This window comes from Gymnoscopelus microlampas (genome assembly GCF_963454915.1).
Source record: "Gymnoscopelus microlampas genome assembly, chromosome: 2".
Taxonomy (NCBI): domain Eukaryota; kingdom Metazoa; phylum Chordata; class Actinopteri; order Myctophiformes; family Myctophidae; genus Gymnoscopelus; species Gymnoscopelus microlampas.
In genome coordinates this window covers 23,975,329-23,997,416 of record NC_139939.1, presented here as the reverse complement: position 1 = coordinate 23,997,416, position 22,088 = coordinate 23,975,329, and the positions used below count along the sequence as shown (strand labels likewise).

Sequence of the window (22,088 nt, the reverse complement as noted above, 5' to 3'; positions counted from 1 at the left end):
ATGTCTATGTTCTCGGTTTTACGTGACAGGAGGAAAACAATGGAAAAAAGTCTTCTATGTGTTTTTTATCCTCGATTGTCTTTTAACCCTCAGTTGTTGTGATGGTTTCCAGCAATTAAATAAATCAAATCAAATCAAACGCCTGTGCGAGTGCCATCATGGTGGGTTTGAGTGTGTGTTATGCATGTGTGAGGCCATGAGCTGTATCTTACCAATGGTGATGGGGGCACACAAGGTACAGAGGAAGAGCAGGCGTGCAGTCCACATGACCTCCAAGGGTGACCTGGAAGTAAACGCAGTGGTACTTCCTGCTGAGCCCAGACGGTATGGTGGGGCGCTGCTCCTCTCAGCGGTCAGCGGTGGTGACAGCATACAGGCCTGCAGGGACACAAACACACACACACACACACTGGGGTCACGGACGGCTAAAGTAGTGGTTCTCAGTCTTTTTCTTGTGAGTGTTTAAAGGTGTAGTGAAATGAAAAATATGTTTTTCACACTTTTAGAGCATATCCGTGGTCATCATATGGGCATACCTAACAATAGATGCCAAAAAGAATGAAAAAAAAAACATTTTTGTGTATTTTTACTTCTAAAGTCCCTAAAAAGCCAATCTTAATTACTTCCTGTAAACGAAAACATGCTGCGTGATGACATAACGCAGCTTTCATGAAAATAAATGAATCTTGATTACATGCACCTGTTTGATTCCCATAGCTGCACGTTCCTCAAACACAGCTGATTTTAATTACAGAGATACTCCTTTTGAATCTCATTGAAGATGAGTGTATTACTCATTTTAAACTTCATCTGCACACTAAAATATGTATCTGAAAACAATATAGGTTAGAAATAAGCCAGGTAGTAGCAAACGTGCTTCACTGGCCCTCTCTCTCTCACTTGTAAACAAACACTAGCCGGCACACGGCTGAAGTGATTGAGATCCAACGTCCCATAGCCTGAAGGGATGGGACCTTCTGATTGGTTTAGAGTCGTTGAGCCGACGTTTCAGGCTGAACCTTCAAAATAAAATGACCGAAAATGTCACTTCAGTGCGTCTTTAAGGTGCATACCACTTATAGGCATCGATGCAGCCTGACAGGGGGTCGCAGGTTCGATTCCCGAGCCTGGTGGAACTTTGCTGTGTCTCTCCCCATTAACCGTCAGTAACAGATACAATACAGAAAGACTGACACTATATACTGAAATACTGCTTAGCAACAGCAAGGTAAGTACAAACAAAACCCTAATCTAACCTTGCAAAGGCACATTTCATATATTATTTCATTGATTTTCTTATAATATATAAAGCGACACATTAGAATAACCTAAGTTAACCTCATAGAAAAACGTGTCTACTGTTGTTAGCATAATGATACTCTCCACTGGTTATGTGGGTCATTTGGAATTGCACATCACTATCACAGTGTGAAATGTATTGATGTTCCAATCTAATTGTTCATTTCATGGTCTATCAATGATAAACAATTAATCGGACGGTGGTCTCAGAGATTAATAGAAGTGATAGAATGGTTTATGTAATACTTTTTCTTTTCTTTTTTTCACAAATTGATTGAAAAGCTGACCGGCATCGTTGACTCACTCGTTCACTCCTTGGCTCATTTGCTCGCCCACCCACTCTCTCGCTCTCTCAATCTATTTGTTAAAATTGTTTTTGCATTATTTCATAGCCAAGAATATACCCTTTTCTTTCTCTATGTACATGAGAGTAAGGCACTGTCATGTTATATTTACACAGCTCTGCGTCAGGGCCCCGCCATAACCCCCAGCGTGTTATTGTTCCGATCAGTGTGCAATAAACAACATTTCTCCAGACAGTAGTTCAAAGGTAGCAGCGGCATTAGTTTGTCCCTCAACGCTCTATGTACATTCTCCAGAGGGAACAAACCCAGGCCAGCGTTACCAGCCAACTCACTGTGTGTGTGTGTGTGTGTGTGTGTGTGTGTGTGTGTGTGTGTGCGCGTGTGCGTGTGTGTGTGTGTGTGCGTGTACGCGTGCGTGTGTACTTGTGTATATATATACTTGTGAGGACCCACAAGTATAATATAATTTAAGAAATAGACATTGTGAGGACCGTTTTCCTGGTCCTCACGAGAGAAATGGTTGTTTTATGGTTAAAAAAAGATGTTTAGAGTTAGATTTAGGAAAAGATTCAGGCTGGTTAGGTTATGGTTTAGGATTAGACTTTTAGAGGTTACATTTAGAGGTTATAGGGTTGGAGTTTTCCCTATTTTATACGTAGTTGTGCGGCAATGTCAGAAAATAGCTACTGTTCTGCAATTTTTTAAGCTATTTTCAATGCTGTCCAAAAACGTTTAAGTCCTCACAAGTGTGTGTGTGTGTGTGTGTGTGTGTGTGTGTGTGTGTGTGTGTGTGTGTGTGTGTGTGTGTGTGTGTGTGTGTGTGTGTGTGTGTGTGTGTGTGTGTGTGTGTGTGTGTGTGTGTGTGTGTGTGTGTGTGTGTGTGTGTGTGTAAGTAAGAGATAGAGAGACCGAGAGAGAGAGGGACAGAGGGAGAAAAAGAGAGAAGGGAGAGAGAGAAACTTGCGACAGCTGGGGACAGAGGGAGCAGTGCAGACAGGCAGAGCCATGGGAAATTTATCTTCTGTAACAGAGCCTATTGATCAGCGCCACTGTAGCCCAGCAGAGACTAAAACAATAGCCACCATCTCAAGCCATGTCATGCTGTGAAGGCACAAAGCTGAAATGACACAGCACCCCATAGCAATTTGATGGATTGCTACAACTTCGGCTAAACGTATGGAACCGCGGCTCTTATTTTTAGCAGCCATGATAACGCCAGACCGCTCTCACGGCCACCGAAAAAGCATGCGTATAAGCAATGTTGCCAGGTCTGATTATTATAATTTCCCCCCAAGATTTTATTTGAAAATAGCCGATCTACAAGCTCACAACGCGTCGCGATGCGACGCGTTGTGAGCTTGTAGATCTGCTATTTTCAAATAGCTGATGTATAGGTTTAAAGTGCTCGTGTGGCCCATAGTGGCTTCTTTTGGGCTGGTTTTCCTAGACCTGGTTGCTTGTTTCTCTCACAGAATCTGGCAACACTGCGTATAAGTGTACGGTAATAACCTCTGGGTGCAACTTTGGGATGATACACGACTCTGCCGTTACTAAAGTGAAAAGTCCAGAGAATAGTGTTCAGAACACACCCTCCGCTTGGGGAAACGCACAGATGAAGATGAGAGGCGATTATATCTCCACTCCTATTCTTCATTGTGACAAGCCCAGATATTATCACTTAATTAAATGTTCTAATGATTATATTCTCAATAACATGATGACACATCATGTAATTGGGAATATAATTATTCATTTAACGTTTAATTAAATTGAAATGATTTATTTAAAAAAAATACAATAAAATAATTCAAAAGCCTTTTTAATTTTAATTTGATCAAGATCTAAAATCTGGTTTAAATAAGCCTTCTAAAATCTAAAGGCCACTAAAATGCAACGCTAGTAAAGCTGTCATACAAATCATTGCAATTGACGATTTAATTGTGGTTTTAAAATTAAACGCTGGAACACATAAATCAGAATTACATTTCTATTTGCCTTTTAGGCTTTGTAAACAAATGTTGCACAGAGCATATATGACAAACAACTTCAATATACACAGTGAGTGACAGAAATGACTGACAATGACCGGTACCAGTAATCAAAAGAAACAATGTACTCTGGCCAAAACAGGCCAAACAGCATTTAATCATTTTATACAGTACTTTCAAACATGTTCAAAACCAGCAAAAATAGCCGATCTACAAGCTCACAACGTGCCACACCGCTATTTTTCAAAAGATAACAGAATGACGATCAGTGGTGGAAAAGGTACTAAAAGTTTTACTTAAGTTAAAGTATCAATACTGCAATGTAGAAATACTCTAAGTGAATGTCCAGAATAAAAAATATGGAAATACTCCAGTAAAGTAAAAAATAGTAATACCTCAATATTTTACTTAAGTACAGTACTTGAGTAAATGTACTTACTCACTTTACACCACTGTTGACGATTATGCAAAATAATTACAATTGCGATGATGTATTAATTGTGCCAGGCCTCACAGTGATCAGGTTAAGTTATTGTGTTCAGGGATGCTCAGGTCTGCTAGTGTTTACAGGGAAATTTGTGCTTGGTTGAGTTTTGAACATCAGCGTGACAGAAACTGCACTTGGGATTTTTCCAAGCCTGATACTCCTACAGTACCATCGTCAAGCCGCTTGACGATGGTACTAAGCCCATCAGGCATTCATTTCCCACCAAACAACAACATGACTCAAACGCAAAATGATCAACATAACTAAAGGATACTATAACGTTCCTCATGTCCTGCTGACGTTTATTTCATTCCACCTGCAACACAAGTCAACAGCCTCCTCATAAAACGTCCTTAATGGCACCAAAGTGTTTAAATCACAATAGACTCACTCTCGCTCCATCAACCCTCCTTAAACAACTGAACGAGGCTGCCCCAGTTTGATTGATTGGTCCCTAACGCAATTGAACATGAGCAATCTGACCAGCTGTCCACAGCTAGACACAGGGGGGGTGGGGGGGGTGGGGGCTGGCATGGGGGGCTGACACATGGCCGGAGACACCACCAGTCAAGGCGCTGCTCGGCTGCTCCATAATTCAAGAGCCTTCTCCATCATTCCATATGTTCCAGGACTGTGTCGTTCATCAATTAATTAACCCTATCTGCTTAGCGATGCTAACGGTGTCCCGTACAGACAACTGGTTTGTGTGCCTAGCCCTGGAGCAATCCAGGAATAATCCAAAGTCAAATCACTCAAGTTATGTTCATAATTCAGCGGGGGGCTCCGTCGTCGCTCCATATGCTGCTCGTAATGATGTAATTAGGTTCCATCGACAATGTCCACAATGCATCCACAATTTGGTGATGGCCCCAGAAGCCATGCCCCTATCTATCTATCCTGTTTTTGTTTCATTATTTTTATGCGTTGATTGGCTGATGTGTTCTGAATAAAGCGAGCGGTGTAATGGCGCTAATTTTGCAGAACATATGTGTTGCGTTTACAACCTGTGTATTCAGTTTATCACCAGCATCTGGTTTAGGTTGAGAACCGTAACGTGCTCTACAAATCAACTCCACGTTAAAAGTGATACACAAATTAGTCCATCCATTCTTTTCTCTTTTTTTTCACAAAGCTAATATTTCTATCATGAGCCACACATATCACTGTAGAGACACAGAAGAAGCATCAAGTACTGAGCAAAGCATTTAATAATTGATCGGACCCAGACGCGGCTCCTTCTGACGCACCTGATTGTAATGGATCTGTTTTTCGGTGTTCCAGATCCATTTGAAAAGTAGGACTCTATTACTTTTCTCCAGCTCGCTCGCTCGCTCGCCCAACTTATTTTCCAATTCACTTTTTGTGGTGGATTTGTTTTTCTGCAATTACCTTTCAGCAAACCAAAGCAGTGAATGTATTAAATAATCTATGTGCTCCCTTTACAAACACCTGAAAATTCCTCTGTGTTCATTCATTTCTAACTCTGCGACAGGGTTATTATAGGTAACTAAAACTCACAAAATAGCTATTTGTCTAGTCGTGGTCAGTATCCAATAATCTTCTGTAAAAGATAATGAAGATAGCCAGAGTTTGTAGAGCTGCTATTTTTGCTTTTTTTTCCGAGGTTTTTTGAATCTCGTCCCCGACTGCCACAAAACTAATCAAAACAAAATGTGCCTTTTTTTTTTCACAGAATAAAAACGGCTGTACAAATTGGTTACATTTGCGATTTTGCACACTAGCAGAGCTAAATGAACTGACACCCGTGATTTCGCAGTGCATTTAAGCACTGTGACAATCTGGTCCCCGACAGCCCTCGCATTCCAGATGTGTCTCCGTCATTGTGTTCTATTTTTCCCTCTGCCCTGAATCTCCATTTCCTACCGGGTCCATATTAGAGGAGCTGTTGCCTGGGCTTCCACATGGGGAGACACTGCACTGCATGCATCCATGGACTAATTGATGTTGGGCTGACTCCATGCACCAAGCAATGTGTGTCTGTGTGCGCGTTTGTGTGCGTGTTTGTGTGTGCGCGCGTGTGTGTGTGTGTGTGTGTGTGTGTGTGTGTGTGTGTGTGTGTGTGTGTGTGTGTGTGTGTGTGTGTGTGTGTGTGTGTGTGTGTGTGTGTGTGTGTGTGTGTGTGTGCGCACCTATGTATGTATGACCGTGTGTGTGCATTCAGTCCCTTAACGAGACTCCTGCCTGTCACACTAGTGTTCCTCATTCTAGGATTCTCTCTCGTGCACTAATGAGGCCTGACCGTACCGGGGCTAGCCTGTCAGTGCACATCACGCGCACGCGCACACACAGACACACACACACACACACACACACACACACACACACACACACACACACACACACACAGACACACACAGACACACACACACACACACACACACACACACACACACACACACGCACGCACACACGTACACATGCACATCACTGAGCTTATCACCAGGACACCAGATGCCCTACTCCCTCAGCCTCCAGGCAGTGAGTCTCAAATGTGTCCATGCTGCGTTTTTTGGACTACTGTGGACGTGTACTGTGTATCAGTGTGTGCACTGTGTGTGTGTGTGTGTGTGTGTGTGTGTGTGTGTGTGTGTGTGTGTGTGTGTGTGTGTGTGTGTGTGTGTGTGCACGCGCTTGTGTAAGTACACTTGTGAGGGCCCAATGACCCCACAAGAATTTGAGAAATACGCATTGTGAGGACCTTTTTTCTGGTCCTCACAAGAACAATGGTTGTTTTATGGTAAAAACAAACAAAAAAAAGGGGGGGGGGGAAAGATTTTAGAGTTAGGATTACAATTAGGAAAATATTCAGGTTGCGGTTAGGTTTAGGATTATACATTTAGAAGTTACATTTAGAGTTTGTGAGCAGGGTTGCCAGGTCTGCTTATTATAATTTCCCTGCAAGGTTTTGTTTGAAAATAGCCGATCTACAAGCTCACAACGCGTTGCATCGCGACGCGTTGCTTGTTTCTCTCACAGAATCTGGCAACATTGGTTGTGAGGTTGTAGTTCTGCTATTTGTCAGCTTCATTTTCAATGATCTCACAAGTATAGTAATACGTATATGCATGTGCGTGTGCGTGTGCGTGCGTGCGCGTGTGTGTGAGTGTGTGTGTGTGTGCGTGTGCACGTGCGTGGGCTGGTTTAAAGTTAGCTACAGTACACCATGAAATCAGGAGTGTTAATTTAACTGCAGGCGTGTAAACACTACCTAACTGTCTGAGTTAGAATCCTGTTAACACTCTTCATTTCACAGTGCAGGTTGAGGTGAAATTGAAAATGTAAATGAAAGCTCAGAATAGTGTGTGTGTTTCTGTATAGTTAATGCAGTAATTCCTCTCAGCCTGCTTGTTATTCCTAATTAGAAGAGAGGGGAACAAAGCACGGACATTTAATTCCGTGTCGGCTTTTTGAAAAGGCAAAATGCTAGTTATTAGATGACCACTTATTTAACATGAATGGGTCACTCATAACGCAGTTATCCACTCAGCGTCGTTACCACAGCGCCACGGTGTGACTCGCTGTCACGGCAAACTTTGTGAAAAGTTCTGGGAAAAGGTGAAAGATCATTGGGTTATAATAGAGCAGTGGTTCTCAAACTTTTGTTCATGTCAAGGACAGTGCCAGCTTAACGGAAGGGCTTTAGGTGCTGAGGCACAGGGCACCAACCTTGGGGGGGGCACCAAACAGCGAGGAGAAAGTTAAAGTCGAAAAGCCCCCTCTCCCCCGCTGACAAAAACGGTCCGGGGGGGCCACCGACACGGGTCGTATAGCACAGGGCACCACGAAGGGTTAATCCAGCCCTGGTCAAGGACCCCCAATATGATATATATTTGGCTGCGGACAGTCGGTGCGCGGCAGTCGGTGCCGCACTATGAGCTTGTATATCTGCTATTTTAGATTTTTTGTGACGCTAACACATTGTTAACTCAATATAATAAACGACACAGAGTCACATACAGCCTTGGTTCTCAAAGTGGGGTCCGGGGACCCCCAGGGGTCCTTGAGGGAGTTCCAGGGGGTCCCCAGCTAAATGATGGTTAGTAAGGAACCAAATGGACCCTTATGGGTCTGTAACTCTGAGAGTGTACAAATGGAACCAAATGGACCCTAACGGGTCCTTTTGGTTCCATTTGTACACTCTCAGAGTTAAATTATCATTGATTTTAGGATATAAATTGGGGTCCCAGATATAGAAATGTAATTAAATGGGGGTCCGTAGCCTAATGCATGTCAAACTGGGGGTCCTTGAAATTAAAATGGTTGAGAATCGCCGCTAGAGACATAAAAGTCTTCTCTTATGGGGGTCCCTGAGGCATATCTTTTCAAATGGGGGTCCGTGGGCTAATAAGGGTCAATTTGGGGGTCCTTGACATGAAAAAGTTTCAGAACCACTGACATACAGTACCTGACATAATCACTGGGCTGATTTGTTTCTTTTTGGAATTCGGTTCTTATACGATCATGGAGGAAAAAAGCACTGGATGTATTCAGAAAGGACAACATGGCGCCACATATTTCTGCTGCCTTTTAGTCTTGTTTTTCCTTTTCCCTCTCTCTCTCTTCGTCTGGTTTTATCTCATCAGTTCTTTGGTAGTGAGCTCTGTTGGAGGGCAGGCTGAGTAGATGGAGGCTCAAGGGGCCGGTATCGTGTTCAGTAAAATGGCAACGGTCCGCCAAGCCACGGTAAATTACCTCCAGTTGGCTTCCTGGGGAAGTTGAGTCGCCATGGAACAAGGTGTGCTGTGTGTGTGTGTGTGTGTGTGTGTGTGTGTGTGTGTGTGTGTGTGTGTGTGTGTGTGTGTGTGTGTGTGTGTGTGTGTGTGTGTGTGTGTGTGTGTGTGTGTGTGTGTGTGTGTGTGTGTGTGTGCGCGTGTGCGTTTGCGTGTGAGAGAGAGAGTGCTCCACTGAAAGCAGGAAGCTAAAAGAATCACCTGGCTGAACGACCACACTTACAAACACATGCATTCTTCTTCTCTCACTCTCTCATACACACACACACACACACACACACACACACACACACACACACACACGCACACGCGTTTGTAGCCTATATCCCCGTGGGGAAAACATTCTATTTTTAACCCCTAACCGCAATCCTAATCCCTAAACCTAAACCTAAGCCCAACCCTAAACCTTACATCTAAATAAATGTCTACTCCAGTCCTTTCTGTATACTAGTGTCTTTTCTGATCGACAAGCTTGTCCACCGACAATTTTCAGCTAAAGCTTTCCCCACAGTATGGATGCTGAGGTTTAAGTGGATTATAGCAAATATGCAAGCTCAAGCTTGCATATCTGCTATAATCGAGTAGCAAGTTTTATAATATATTATATATATATATTATACTTTGTCACAATGGTGTAGTGAAAACATTTTGATAATAGCAGATCTACCAGCTCACAACGTGATGCATCCTGACGTGTTATGAGCTTGTAGATCGGGTATATGTTTTCACAATTTATGAAATGTTTAGAATATCTTCTTTCACTTTTCGCCTATTATGCCATTCCCAAAATAGCGATCGATTATTAACTGATCATTTAATCAAATGATCAATGATCAATTATTCTTTTTTATAATAGATTAAATCGATTCGTTCGATCAACTCTTGCATCCCTAATTTCAACCTTAGCTCTAAAAGTGTTTCTTGGCCATGAAAATGACTCCAAAATGTCCCCATAAGGTCAATTTGACTGAATTTACTATCCTTCTGGGAATTGTTAGTCCCAACGTGGGTAGTTAATAGTTATACAAGGACCACATACACATACACATACACACACGCGCGCGCGCGAGCACGCACGCACGCACGCACGCACGCACGCACGCACGCACGCACGCACGCACGCACGCACACACACACACACACACACACACACACACACACACACACACACACACACACACACACACACACACACACACACACACACACACACACACACACACACACACACACACACACACACACACACACACACACACACACACACACACACACACACACACACACACACACACGCACCCGCACACACATTTGGGATGGAAGGCCCGCCCCCCTAATTAAGCCCCAGACACTGATTAGGAGAACGTGAGCCCACCAGAGGCTCTGAAAAAGGCATAGAGTCTTACTCCCCAACAATATGGACGTCTTGACATAATCTGCCACTATGTGTTTCTCTGCTGTTTGGCGGTGTGGCTGGGAGGTACACAATCACACACACACACACAAACCCCGCCCACACCCCCGGACCATATTAAAATCACAATTAGCACTCTTCAATGTCACACCTCATCAGCAGCCCAATAACAACAGAAGACGATGGATACCAACATCTGCCTCTCACTGTGTATCTACACGCTGTTTGGTCTGTACGCGTAGAGACAGTATAGATTGTCCTATAGGCTAGTGTCTGTCACACGTGTGTGTGTGTGTGTGTGTGCGTGTGTGTGTGTGTGTGTGTGTGTGTGTGTGTGTGTGTTGAGAGAGAGAGAGAGAGAGTTGGGGGGGTTGCTTTGCTTGTGTATTGGAATGTGCACTGTTGTCAAGCTGCCCTCAAGACAAGTGGCCCGGCTGGCAATTTATTTCATCCAGCGGAGGCCGTAAATCCTTTGTGTGGCTTCCTGGCAAAGAAGTGCAGAGAGCTGTAGTGTGTAGCCTTAAAGGTATAGGTCACCCCGGCATCAATGTCACACACATTTGGCTCTTTGTGGTCTTCATCCAAAATGGCTTGAATGAAAAATAAGGAAAAGGTTTGGCACCGTCTGTACTGGGGCCGGGCAATATATCAATATTATATAGATATGATGATATCAGACTATAGCCGATGGACAAGTGGTTAAGGCGCATACCGCAACCTTGATATGCCTGACAGCATTCGATTCCCGAGAACTGCGGCGGATTTGGTGTATGGCACTCCTCGGCTCTCTCCCTGTTTCCTGGCTCTCTCTCTACTGTACTGATCAAGGCAGAGAAGCCCGAAAACTAAATTATATGAGACTATATGCAGTATATCATCTGGGATTTTGGATACCATGATACCGTGACACATTCTGAGCTTGTAAGTAGATCTGTTATTTTCGGGGTAAAAAGAAAAATGATGAGCCTCACAATATGATGTTATGGTCACAATATCAATATCAAGGTATTTGGTAAAAAACCTTATTGTGATATTTCAGTTTGTCCATATCGGCCCGCCCTAGGTTTGGCACTGTCTCCTAGACTCAAGGTTGATCTCCACAACTCATTTTGTCTCCTGCTATTTTTCATTTATTTTCTTTTTTTGGGGAAAGGTACACTGTATATTTTCCAGATTTACATACACAGTAATGTAATGACTACAACATGTGCTGCTGATTAGGAGTACTATGGACCATGATGGATGGAACGGAGAGACTCTGAAACCAGCCCTCTTTTCCACAAAACAAAAAGACAAATATATCCCTGTAGCAAACAGTCCACACATACAGCACTGTAGTCCAGTAGTCCCCTCGTTCTCTGTCTCTCTCCATGTTAGACATTCTGAGCCCATCGGAAAATCGTGCTCTGGCTTTGACCGGACCGCTGCGGTTTCCGCATGGCCGCCCCCCCCACCCCGGGCCACTCCGGCTATGCTCGCAGGAATCGCGGATGCACTGAAACCACCCTGAAAAAATCCACCGTGGACCCGAACCCTGTCTGAAAAGGCAATGGCCATTCTGATTCCCTCTCACAGCCTGCCGGCGAGACACGGCGCTCCGTTCCGCTCCGCTCTGAACTTTCTAATGCTGTCGTCTAACCCATTGATACCTGGAACGCATCTGTGTCACTTTAGATGTCTTTGGCTATTCAAAAACAGCAGATCTACAAGCTCATAGCGCGGCACCGAGTGCCGCGCTATGAGCTTGTAGATCTACTGTTTTTGAAAAATCGAGAAAATTATTTTTTTAGATTTCTTTCCAAAAAACTGTTAGGATTTATAAAATGTTTAGAAGCAGCCTCAGGTCTTAATGGGCTAATCAGCTCCCCCCGCTCGCTCGCTCTCCCCCCCCCCCTCGTGAGACAAGAACTGGTTAGGACAGAACAGGGGGGGGGGGGGGGCGGGGGGGAGAGGTGATGAGCAGGAAAGATAGAGATGGGGGAGAGAATCAAGGCAGAGATAGATGGATGAGACAGCAAAGGATGGGGATGGAAAGACAGAATAGAGGAAGAGTGACAGAGGGACGCAGGCAGAGCGGAGGGGGGGGGGGGGGGGGGGGGCCAGAGGGAGGGAGGAAGCGCTCAGAGGGATCAGAGCGAGAGCCGAGGAAAAAAGGAGAAGAGGACAGGAGGAGGAGGAGGGGGAGGAGGAGAGGATAGAGGAATCTGAAAGCCAGTTAATAACCCTCGGCTATTACTGTGAAATGAGAGGGGTGTGACGGTCTTATCGGGGGTCTTTTCTGTCCCTTTCCCTATCCCCGTCTGTCTGTCACAATGCTAGGGTGATAGGACAAAGTGTAGATGCTAGACTAAAAGAACACAAATGAACAGCACGTCTGTACACGGAAATGACACCAAGAGACTTTCAACTGTATAAAGAGAATTAGATTCTATAGGCCTGTGACTATCAGAACCTGAGAACCAATCACGACCAATCACTTATTGTGACATGGATTTAACCCATTAAGACCTGAGGCGATTCTTTAAAAAAAATCTAAATCCTAACAGTTTTTTGAAAAAAATATAAAAAGTATTTTTTCACGATTTTTCAAAAATAGCAGATCTACAAGCTCATAGCGCGGCACTCGGTGCCACGCTATGAGCTTGTATATCTGCTATTTTTGAATAGCCAAAGAAATCGAAAGTGACACAAATGCGTTCCAGGTATTAATGGGTTAATATTCTCAAATTTGACAGGTTATATTTGACAGCCCTGTCATCTTGAGGCATAGGTCGTCACATTCACGTACATTTGTGCCATCCCGAAAGCTGCACTGTACACAGAAGAGCAATCTAAAAACACATTAAAGTGCCAGTTTAAAGATACGCACGCATGCGCACACAAGCAGTGTTTCAGTGCCGTGCGATGGATACGTGCAATGGAGTAACCCCGTTATGCCTGATTTATACTTGGTTGCGTGCAGTGTCGCGCACAGAAAACAACAGATCTACAAGCTGACGGCGCGTTCTGAGTTTATTGATCGGCTACAGTTTCGGCGCGCAAGACCGGCACGCAACTATAGTATAAATTCACACCCCGAGGAGGGAATTAATAATGTACGAAACGAGCCGTGATGTATTCAGTTGTTAGTTAGCCCATTGATACCTGGAACGCATCTGTGTCACTTTAGATGTCTTTGGCTATTCAAAAATAGCAGATATACAAGCTCGTAGCGCGGCACCGAGTGCCGCGCTACGAGCTTGTAGATCTGCTATTTTTGAAAAATCGTGAAAATTATTTTTTCATATTTTTTTCTGAAAAATTGTTAGGATTTAGATTTTTTTTAGACGCGGCCTCAGGTCTCAATGGGTTAGGGATCTGGAGATGAACCGATGTTGATTCCTCTGGCACCGCTGTTGTCCCCCCTCCCATCCGACTCATCCGTCTTCTTCCTACTACCCTTTCTCTCCCAACTCCCCTTTCTCTCTCTCTCTCTCTTCCATCTCCCCCGTTCTTCTCTGTGACTGCACTCCAAACCAGCGATGTCACAATGGATCTGTCAAAGTCCAAGTCACGGAGCCAGGGGCACAGAGAGTGAGATAGAGGGAGAGGGAGAGAGAGAGAGTTGTGCTGTAGTATAGTATAGTAGAACAGCCACCTCAGCAGTAAACGGTGAATGATGCAGAGAGCTCATGATAAAGAGTAGGCTAGTTTGGCCTTGATTAGGCAGGTTATCATGGAGTGATGGAGAACTCCCCCCCATCTATGGCAAGCTGATGGACAGAGTGTGTGGTACAGCAACCCGTTCTCACTCCCATGGCGTCACATTTTCCCGCTCTGTCGGTATAGCCCTGAAATGTCAAGTTTTGACGCGACGGGGTGCCATGGCGACGTCGCACGTTGACGAAACTATGCCTAAACCTAACCCAACCCCTAACCCTAGCCTCACAACAATATACCTAAACCTAACCCAAACCCTAACCCTAACCCTAGCCTCACAAAAATATGCCTAATCCTGAAAATGACAGAGTGGCAATAACTGACGCATGTGTTGGTGGTACAGTGTACAAATCGTTGTCGGGTAGAAACCTCTTATCTCCATATTTTTGTAATTTTTTGTACTTGGTAAATGAATGCCCTTTTTCGTCATACTAAAGTGTCACACAAAAGTAGCAGAAATAGCACATCTACAAGCTCAAAATGCATAGATGAGCTATTTTTGAGTCCTGAAAAGTTTGTTTTGGACATACAGTATGAGGATTCCACCCGACGGCAACGAAATGTAACACTTACCCTGACTTCTCTTATCCGATCTTCGATTATTTATTATTTCTACTTCATATTCTGACTTTTTCTATAACCCTTCGTTCTTCGTCGTTGTTTTGTTCAACCCACCATTATCTTTTCCTCCGCCCTGCCTTGTTTACTTCACAGATTTCTATTTTATAAACTCTCTGTTCTCCATGATTCGGTCCATGTACGTTGTCTTGCGTCCATCCATCTCTGTCTATCGTTCTGGGAGGAAGATGAGAGAGAAACTAGCGGCGTTGTTCTTGGTTCTGAACAACCCCCGCAAAACAACAAAGCTCTGGGCGGATCCACGTCGTACCGAGGTGTCTCGCAGAGTCGCAGCACAGTCGAGATTCATTCTCTGCCAATTCAAGTTTGTCTTCTTCTTTTTTTGTTGTCAAATGCCCACATACACAAACTTCAAATACATTGACAAACTTTGAAGGATTTGCTGCATGGCCTCAAACACTAGAAAGAAAAGCTTGCAAAGATCTTTTTCTTTTTTTTTGAAACAGACAAAAGTTTTTCTAGTGTGATTGTTGAAATATTTATTCAAAAATACATTTCTGGGACACTTACTGGGCCCTGTTCACTTAATAATGCATAAGCGTCGACACTGGTATATTCAGTATAGTAAATATAAAAAGGGGCACTTAACACCGCACATTATCTCACTGCTGAGAAACTGGCATTAGAAATACAGAGAGCCAGCCAAGAGGAAAGTGCATTCATTTGGAGACTGTCACCTTGGTAAAAAGAACAGGTGGATAAAGTACAGTAGTATAGAAGGTTATATTTACTCATATAGACTGTTGATATACTGTACATAATATTCATATCATATTCAATAATATTGTATCTGTCTGACTGCGGGTCTGAGGAGGACGCATCGATTCTACAGAGGACGCACAGATTCTCAGTGTGTTCGGGGATTGTATGCATCTGCTTTCCTGACTGGCCAACCCACACCATCGGCTTCACGGATTGCCGCTTATTCAGTTTAAGTCCCTGATTGGCCACAGCGACCCGTCGGCTTAACTGATTGGCCGGGCTTTTTGCCCTTCGTCCTTCTATGCTTCGCATAGCCAATATAAGTGTTGACATATGGAATGGAATAGAAAGTAGGCAAATGGCATAATATGGAAGAATGTGATGCAGGAGGAGAAGGATGGCATCTTTATCAAATTCAATGAAAAATGGGTGAGAACAGAAGGTATAGTATGGGAAGTAGGAGAGAGGGGGTAATCATAACAAGGTTAAGATTGGGAAACAAATAATTAAAACATTATTTGATTGGCAAACACCCTACAGGTTCTGTGATCATTGCCAAGGAGTCTGTGAAATATGCTATTATGAACGGTGGTCACAACCAAAGGGGAAGGGATAGCATGGTGAATGGGGTGAGGGAGGTGTGAGTTAAAGAGATGACATCTAAAAAGAAAATTAGTGCAGAAGAGGAGAAGGGAGTATAATTTTAGTATACTTTTTAGATTTATAAAAGAAACAGGTTCGTGGGATAAGTAGGGGCACTCAGATAAACAGAAGGGGGCGGTAATACAAGAAATAAGGATGCTAGTCGCCATAAAACCCTATTACGAAGTAGAAACAGAAATTACGAGAGCTGTGGTCAAGGGTGAAGGAAGCGAACGAAATTGGCGGCACGAAGCGAAACGTGATGCGTGTGGAGCTGACGACAGGTACAATGACCACATCGACATCGGATAACAGGGGTATTGCTCAACGGGTGGGGCACATATTCCCGACATGCATGTCCGGCGCCCCCAAAGGGCAAAGGTCTAGTATCTTATAATATCCGCCAAGGTTTGATTCACTACTCATCCCACAGTTCTGATGCCATGTACATGAGTCATACTGTGTGTCAAATTGATCGGGTTCATCGTAAATCGTGTGCTTGTATCTTTAGAAGTCATACGTTTTATTGTTTAATTGATATTATTTTATTAGTGCATTAAATCTTTCCAATGTGTGTATGAAAAAAAATGACAGTTCCCATTAAAGTATTTCTATCTCAGTGTGTTCAGGGAATTGTATGCATCGGCTTCCCTGATTGGCCAACCCACACCGTCAGTGTGGTTTTGCTCAATGGGTGGGGCACATATTCCAGACTAGCATCGTTCCCAACATGCATGGCCCACAGTAGGCCGGCGCCCAAAGGGCAAAGGTCTAGTATCTTATAATATCCGCAAAGGTTTGATTCACTACTCATCCCACACTGTTGATGCCATGTACATGAGTCATACTGTGTGTCAAATCGATCGGGTTCATCGCAAATCGTGTGCTTGTATCTTTATATGTCAAATGTTTTATTGTTTAATTGATATTATTTTATTAGCGCATTAAATCTTTCCAATGTGTGTATGGAACAATTTGACAGTTCCCATTAACATATCTACGTTCTATCTCAGAAACCGTAAGAGTGGTTACAGTCACCAAACTTACCAAATTCTTGGGGCCTAAACAGGAAAAATGACAACTCAAAACGGTCTCATGATGGCATATAACAATAACAGCCCACTTTACTGTTACTGTTAAGACTTGTAGATCATTGAATGAAAACATTTCCATAGATTATTTGGATCATGACATAACTCCCCTCATATGCCCATTTCAGATTAACAAAACATATTTTACACCATTCACCATTTTGCTAACACTTCCTATGGCATTATGGCATGTCTTCATATGGCATGTCTATAAGAAGTTTAAAAGAATAAAAGTCCGCACAACAGCATTGCTCCTCAGTGTTTCATTTACTTAAAACACAGAAATTGTATTGCTGCCTACTGGCCTGTTGCCTACTAGACTATGTTGCCCACTAGACTAGAAACTATGCAACCAGAAATGAAAGTAATAAAAACAGAATAGCGATTTCATTTTTATTTCCAAATTCACAAACAATAAGCCACTTTCTGTTTTCATATGTAATCAGCAGGGGGGTGTAGAAAACATCTCTCTCTCTCTCTCTCTCTCTCTCTCTCTCTCTCTCTCTCTCTCTCTCTCTCTCTCTCTCTCTCTCTCTCTCTCTCTCTCTCTCTCTCTCTCTCTCTCTCTCTCTCTCTCTCTCTCTCTCTCTCTCTCTCTCTCTGATGGCAGAGAATGGAATTAGGGATGAAAGTTGTATTTACAACCACAAAGCAAGCAGGGTAATTGATTAATTTATACTCCGTCGTGTGACATTATCATGACACACTGTGAGCTGTCCGTGCACCCGCGGCGCTACAGTGTCTGTCTGTCTCTCTGTCTGTTTGAGTTGCGAGTAGACGCATGTCATAGTTAATGGCGCTCTCTATGTGTGGCTGTGTGCGTTCGGTTGGTCACTGTGTGTGTGTGGGCTAGTTAGACTTCATAGCCTCAGGGAACATTGTATCCCATAGCCTGGAGGGGTGGAAGGTCCAGCCAGTGGCTCTGGCCTATAAGGTACGGTCATTAATTCACTAAAATATTACATTATTATTCACAGATTTGAACGAATATTTGCCGGGTGACTCCTTTGGCCTACTGGCAGCATGCATAAAAGGTTCTACTGGTCCAGCAGTTTCAGATATTAGCATACAATGAATACATCTATCTATCTATCTATCCATCTATCCATCTATCCATCCATCCATCCATCCATCCATCCATCCATCCATCCATGCATCTACAGTTTGGTGAAGGGTAAGAATACAGTAGGTTAGGAGTAACTTTGATAGAGTGTGTTGGTCAGAACAGGGTGTGGTCCTCATTAGTTTTCTAACACTTCTATCTTGATACAGTGCAGTATGAGAGTGTCTCTCGGTGTATTCTCATTATTCACACTATACTGGCTACAATTTGGACATGTCCTTTGAAACAATTATCATTTCAGCAAACAAGATGATTACAGTGCAAACCCTGCTTGGGTCTCATGAGAGTTAGCTGTGATTAGAGTTTCTGCCCAGGACCCGGCATAAGATGAAAGGTTGATTAAATCCAGAAACATTATGTGATTTTCTCTCGCTCTCTCTCTCTCTCTCTCTCTCTTGCTTGCAATAACCAACTGATGTTTCCTGTTTGTTTGTTTCCTCAGGTTTGGATCGGGCCTAAATATTGTATATCGTGATCTGTTTTAAACTCACTCAGTTCAGGTTTAAAAAATTCAGGCCAGTTGAGGACTCTAGCTGTGATATGCATATGCATCCCTCTATATTTATCATATAGTAAAACATCAATGCTTTTCCAGCGAGTGCTCCACCCACTAATTATTTTATGATGATGGTGGTACAGTTTGAAACCAAGCCTGTGCCGTCAATAACACATTTCAGTATAATAACCACCTTTGTTATTGCATGGCAATGCAGTCATCTTCTCCACCGGCATTGACCACAATGTTACACGATAAGCTGTATCCATCAGTCACAATGAAATGGAATTCAGCGGTATGCATGGGTGGTTATTTTGAAGCAATCAGTGCAGACAGCATAGGTAAACATGGTGCAAAATGTCAGCTATGCTGATTGCGCTGCCACAATACCGCCTCAGGACGAGGGACCTGAATAACCGAAATCAATAATCTAATCATTTCATATTCAAATCACGCTGCGGAGAGCTCTGGATCTTATTGCAGTTTCATATCCCTGGTGTGGTGATGTATTCCAATCAGGAAACCAAGGCAGGCGGATGCATAGATGATACTGTAATTCAAAAGAGCAGTGGGTGGATCACGACAGTCACTCTGTATCGCTAAACAGATCTTTATCTGAATGTTCTGCTGACATACGCACATGTAACATACTATACAATACTGTCTCTGCATCTCTGCATGAATCAACCACATGAATCCTGGCATCCTTATTCTGGGGGCGAACTTTGAGAGAACATGCGTTGTGAGCTTGTAGGTCGGCTGTTTTCGGCGGAGAGATTTGGTGTATAGGGAAAAAAGTAGGGGGCCTAGTATGGATCCCTGGCCGTCTCTAGTCAATGAAATATAGAGGGTTTAAGTGGTTAATTGGGTTTACATTTCAATAGGTGTTTCAATTTAAAACCCAAATAAAGGCATATATCCAAATGTACATTTAACATGTATTTTTGAATGAATCAGAACAATGTGATAAAAAAAAAAAAAAAAAACTAACACAAAAACTAATTTGTTTTTAAACGGTGATTAAATTTGTCCAATTTGACAATGACGGCCCAGCAAATGGAGTTAAAACGAGAATGAAATACTAATAGAGAGTTTCTCAGAGAGCCGGTGCTAGGAGCGTCCACACAGAACAACAAATCTCTGCAGAGTGTGATGGGGCTAATTGAACTGGTAAACAGACACATGGTAGGGGAACATCTGTGAGTGCATCTGCTCATCATCACACTCCAGTCCATTGGAAAGCTATGTATACAATGTAAACAATTAGCACCAGTTCACACACACACACACACACACGCACGCACACGCACACACACACACACACACACACACACACACACACACACACACACACACACACACACACACACACACACACACACACACAAAGACAAATGGGTGACAAAAATTGCTTAAAAAATATATATATTCAAAAGACTTGCCCAAACTTTCATGACTTTTTTTCAAAAATAGCAGATCTACAAGCTCGTAGCGCGGCACTCGGTGCCGCGCTACGAGCTTGTAGATCTGCTATTTTTATATAGCCAAAGAAATCTAAAAATGACACAGATTATTTCACATGCACGCGCACACACACACACACAGTCACACGCACAGTCACACACACACACACACACACACACACACACACACACACACACACACACACACACACACACACACACACACACACACACACACACACAGAGAAAGGGGTAGGTCACAGCAGGTGGGAGAGGCAGAGTGATATGTACAGTAGTAATTGCCATAACTTGTTTTGTTTCTCACAGGCGCTTCACATAAATAAGAGGGCTTATACTTCAAGGAATACAGTGTCTCTAAATAGCTGCTTTCTTCTAAGCTGTTGACAGAGAGCATCTCCTGAGGTTATTCCCAGTTGTGTCAAAGTGCGTGCGTGTGCGTGTGTGTGTGTGTGTGTGTGTGTGTGTGTGTGTGTGTGTGTGTGTGTGTGTGTGTGTGTGTGTGTGTGTGTGTGTGTGTGTGTGTGCGCGTGCGCGTGTGTGTGTGAGTCAATGTGGGTACCCCATGTGGATACCATTACACCCATGAGCCACAGGTACTTTGTGTGCGTGTGTGTGTGTGTGTGTGTGTGTGTGTGTGTGTGTGTGTGTGTGTGTGTGTGTGTGTGTGTGTGTGTGTGTGTGTGTGTGCCTGCCTGCGTGAGTTTTCTCCTGGATCCCAGGACAGATCTGGAGAGGGAGCCCCCAACGGAGAGCCCACGGTACAACACACTCTGGTATGTTTAGAAGAGAGTCAACATGATACGTAACCAACCATCCAAACGTGTACAGTATGCCAAGCTCACCCACAAAAAATAAGGCTGTCGCAGTAGCTGCAGTATTGCAAAAACCGCAGTACTGCAATACCGCGCTATTGTCAACCCACCGCAGGGGACGGCAAGCAAAATGCCACAACCGCTACGTTCACAATTTATTTATTTATTTCACGAGGCTTAGGCCCTTCTTGTTTTACACTTCAATGCGTGTGTATTGAATGCCATTCTATCTGTCAAAAGATGGCGTGCAATTTGATTCCGTTGGAACATTTGATAACCACACAGATTGCTAATCTTCAAATACTTGTCCATCATTCACCTAAACGTCAGAACATAAATTGGTGTGTAAATGTGAAATAACGCACGAATATCAAGTTCTTTCACCGTCGCTGTTACGTGTTCGATCAAGTCAGCAGATTATTCAGTAACATTACAAGATTAATACCTTTAGCTCCTGCTGTCATGTGAAGTCTGAATTGATAACAATCATCCACAAAATGGAGTTTGTCCTTGTTTTAAAAATGAAAATTTCCTGTTTCTTCTTTGGGGCGTTGTTATGGAAACACAATTTTTTTATCTGCGTCTGAAAGTTTAGTTGTGCATTCAGTAGCATTTTCAGCATGGATTATGGATAATGTTTGGTGAGTGGGAAATTGCTCTTGCTGCATAACCGAATTCTGCTTTATACACTTATAGACATCTCTGACTTCTATAGGGTGAAAACTAAATGGAGCCGCAGCAATCCCCCCCCCCCCCCCCATCCCCCCGAATGCATACATCACCAGTATGGGAACATTTCGTCTTGGAAAAGGAGAGTCAGACAATTTAGACGAGGCAATATGCAGTAGCCTAACAATCAATCTTATTTTATATCCACAAGTTTCCTAGGGTGTGTGGGCATCACTTCCTGTCGATGTGATCCAATGAAATCCAATGATATCCAATGAAATCGACAGGAAGTGATGCCCACACACCCTAGGAAACTTGTGGATAGCACAAAAATGTGGATAATTTGACCCATTAAGACCTGAGGCCGATTCTACAAAATGTCTTCTAAATCCTAACAGTTTTTTTGAAAAAACCTACGTTACTATGTCAGTGGTTCTCAAACGTTTTCATTTCAAGGACCCCCAAAATGATATGCATTTGGCCGCGG

At 43.3% G+C, this 22,088-nt stretch overlaps 1 protein-coding gene across 1 annotated transcript in view; it reads right to left on the bottom strand.

Annotated features, from left to right (window-relative positions):
* The window catches only part of LOC311054481 (adhesion G protein-coupled receptor L3-like), a 113,255-nt gene that overhangs the window by 67,687 nt on the left and 23,480 nt on the right, over window positions 1–22,088 (bottom strand). The window contains exon 3 of the mRNA XM_084070486.1: window positions 213–378. Within this exon, the coding sequence (XP_083926612.1) occupies window positions 213–372 (160 nt within the window). The 5' untranslated portion in view covers window positions 373–378. The remainder of the gene's footprint in view (window positions 1–212; window positions 379–22,088) is intronic.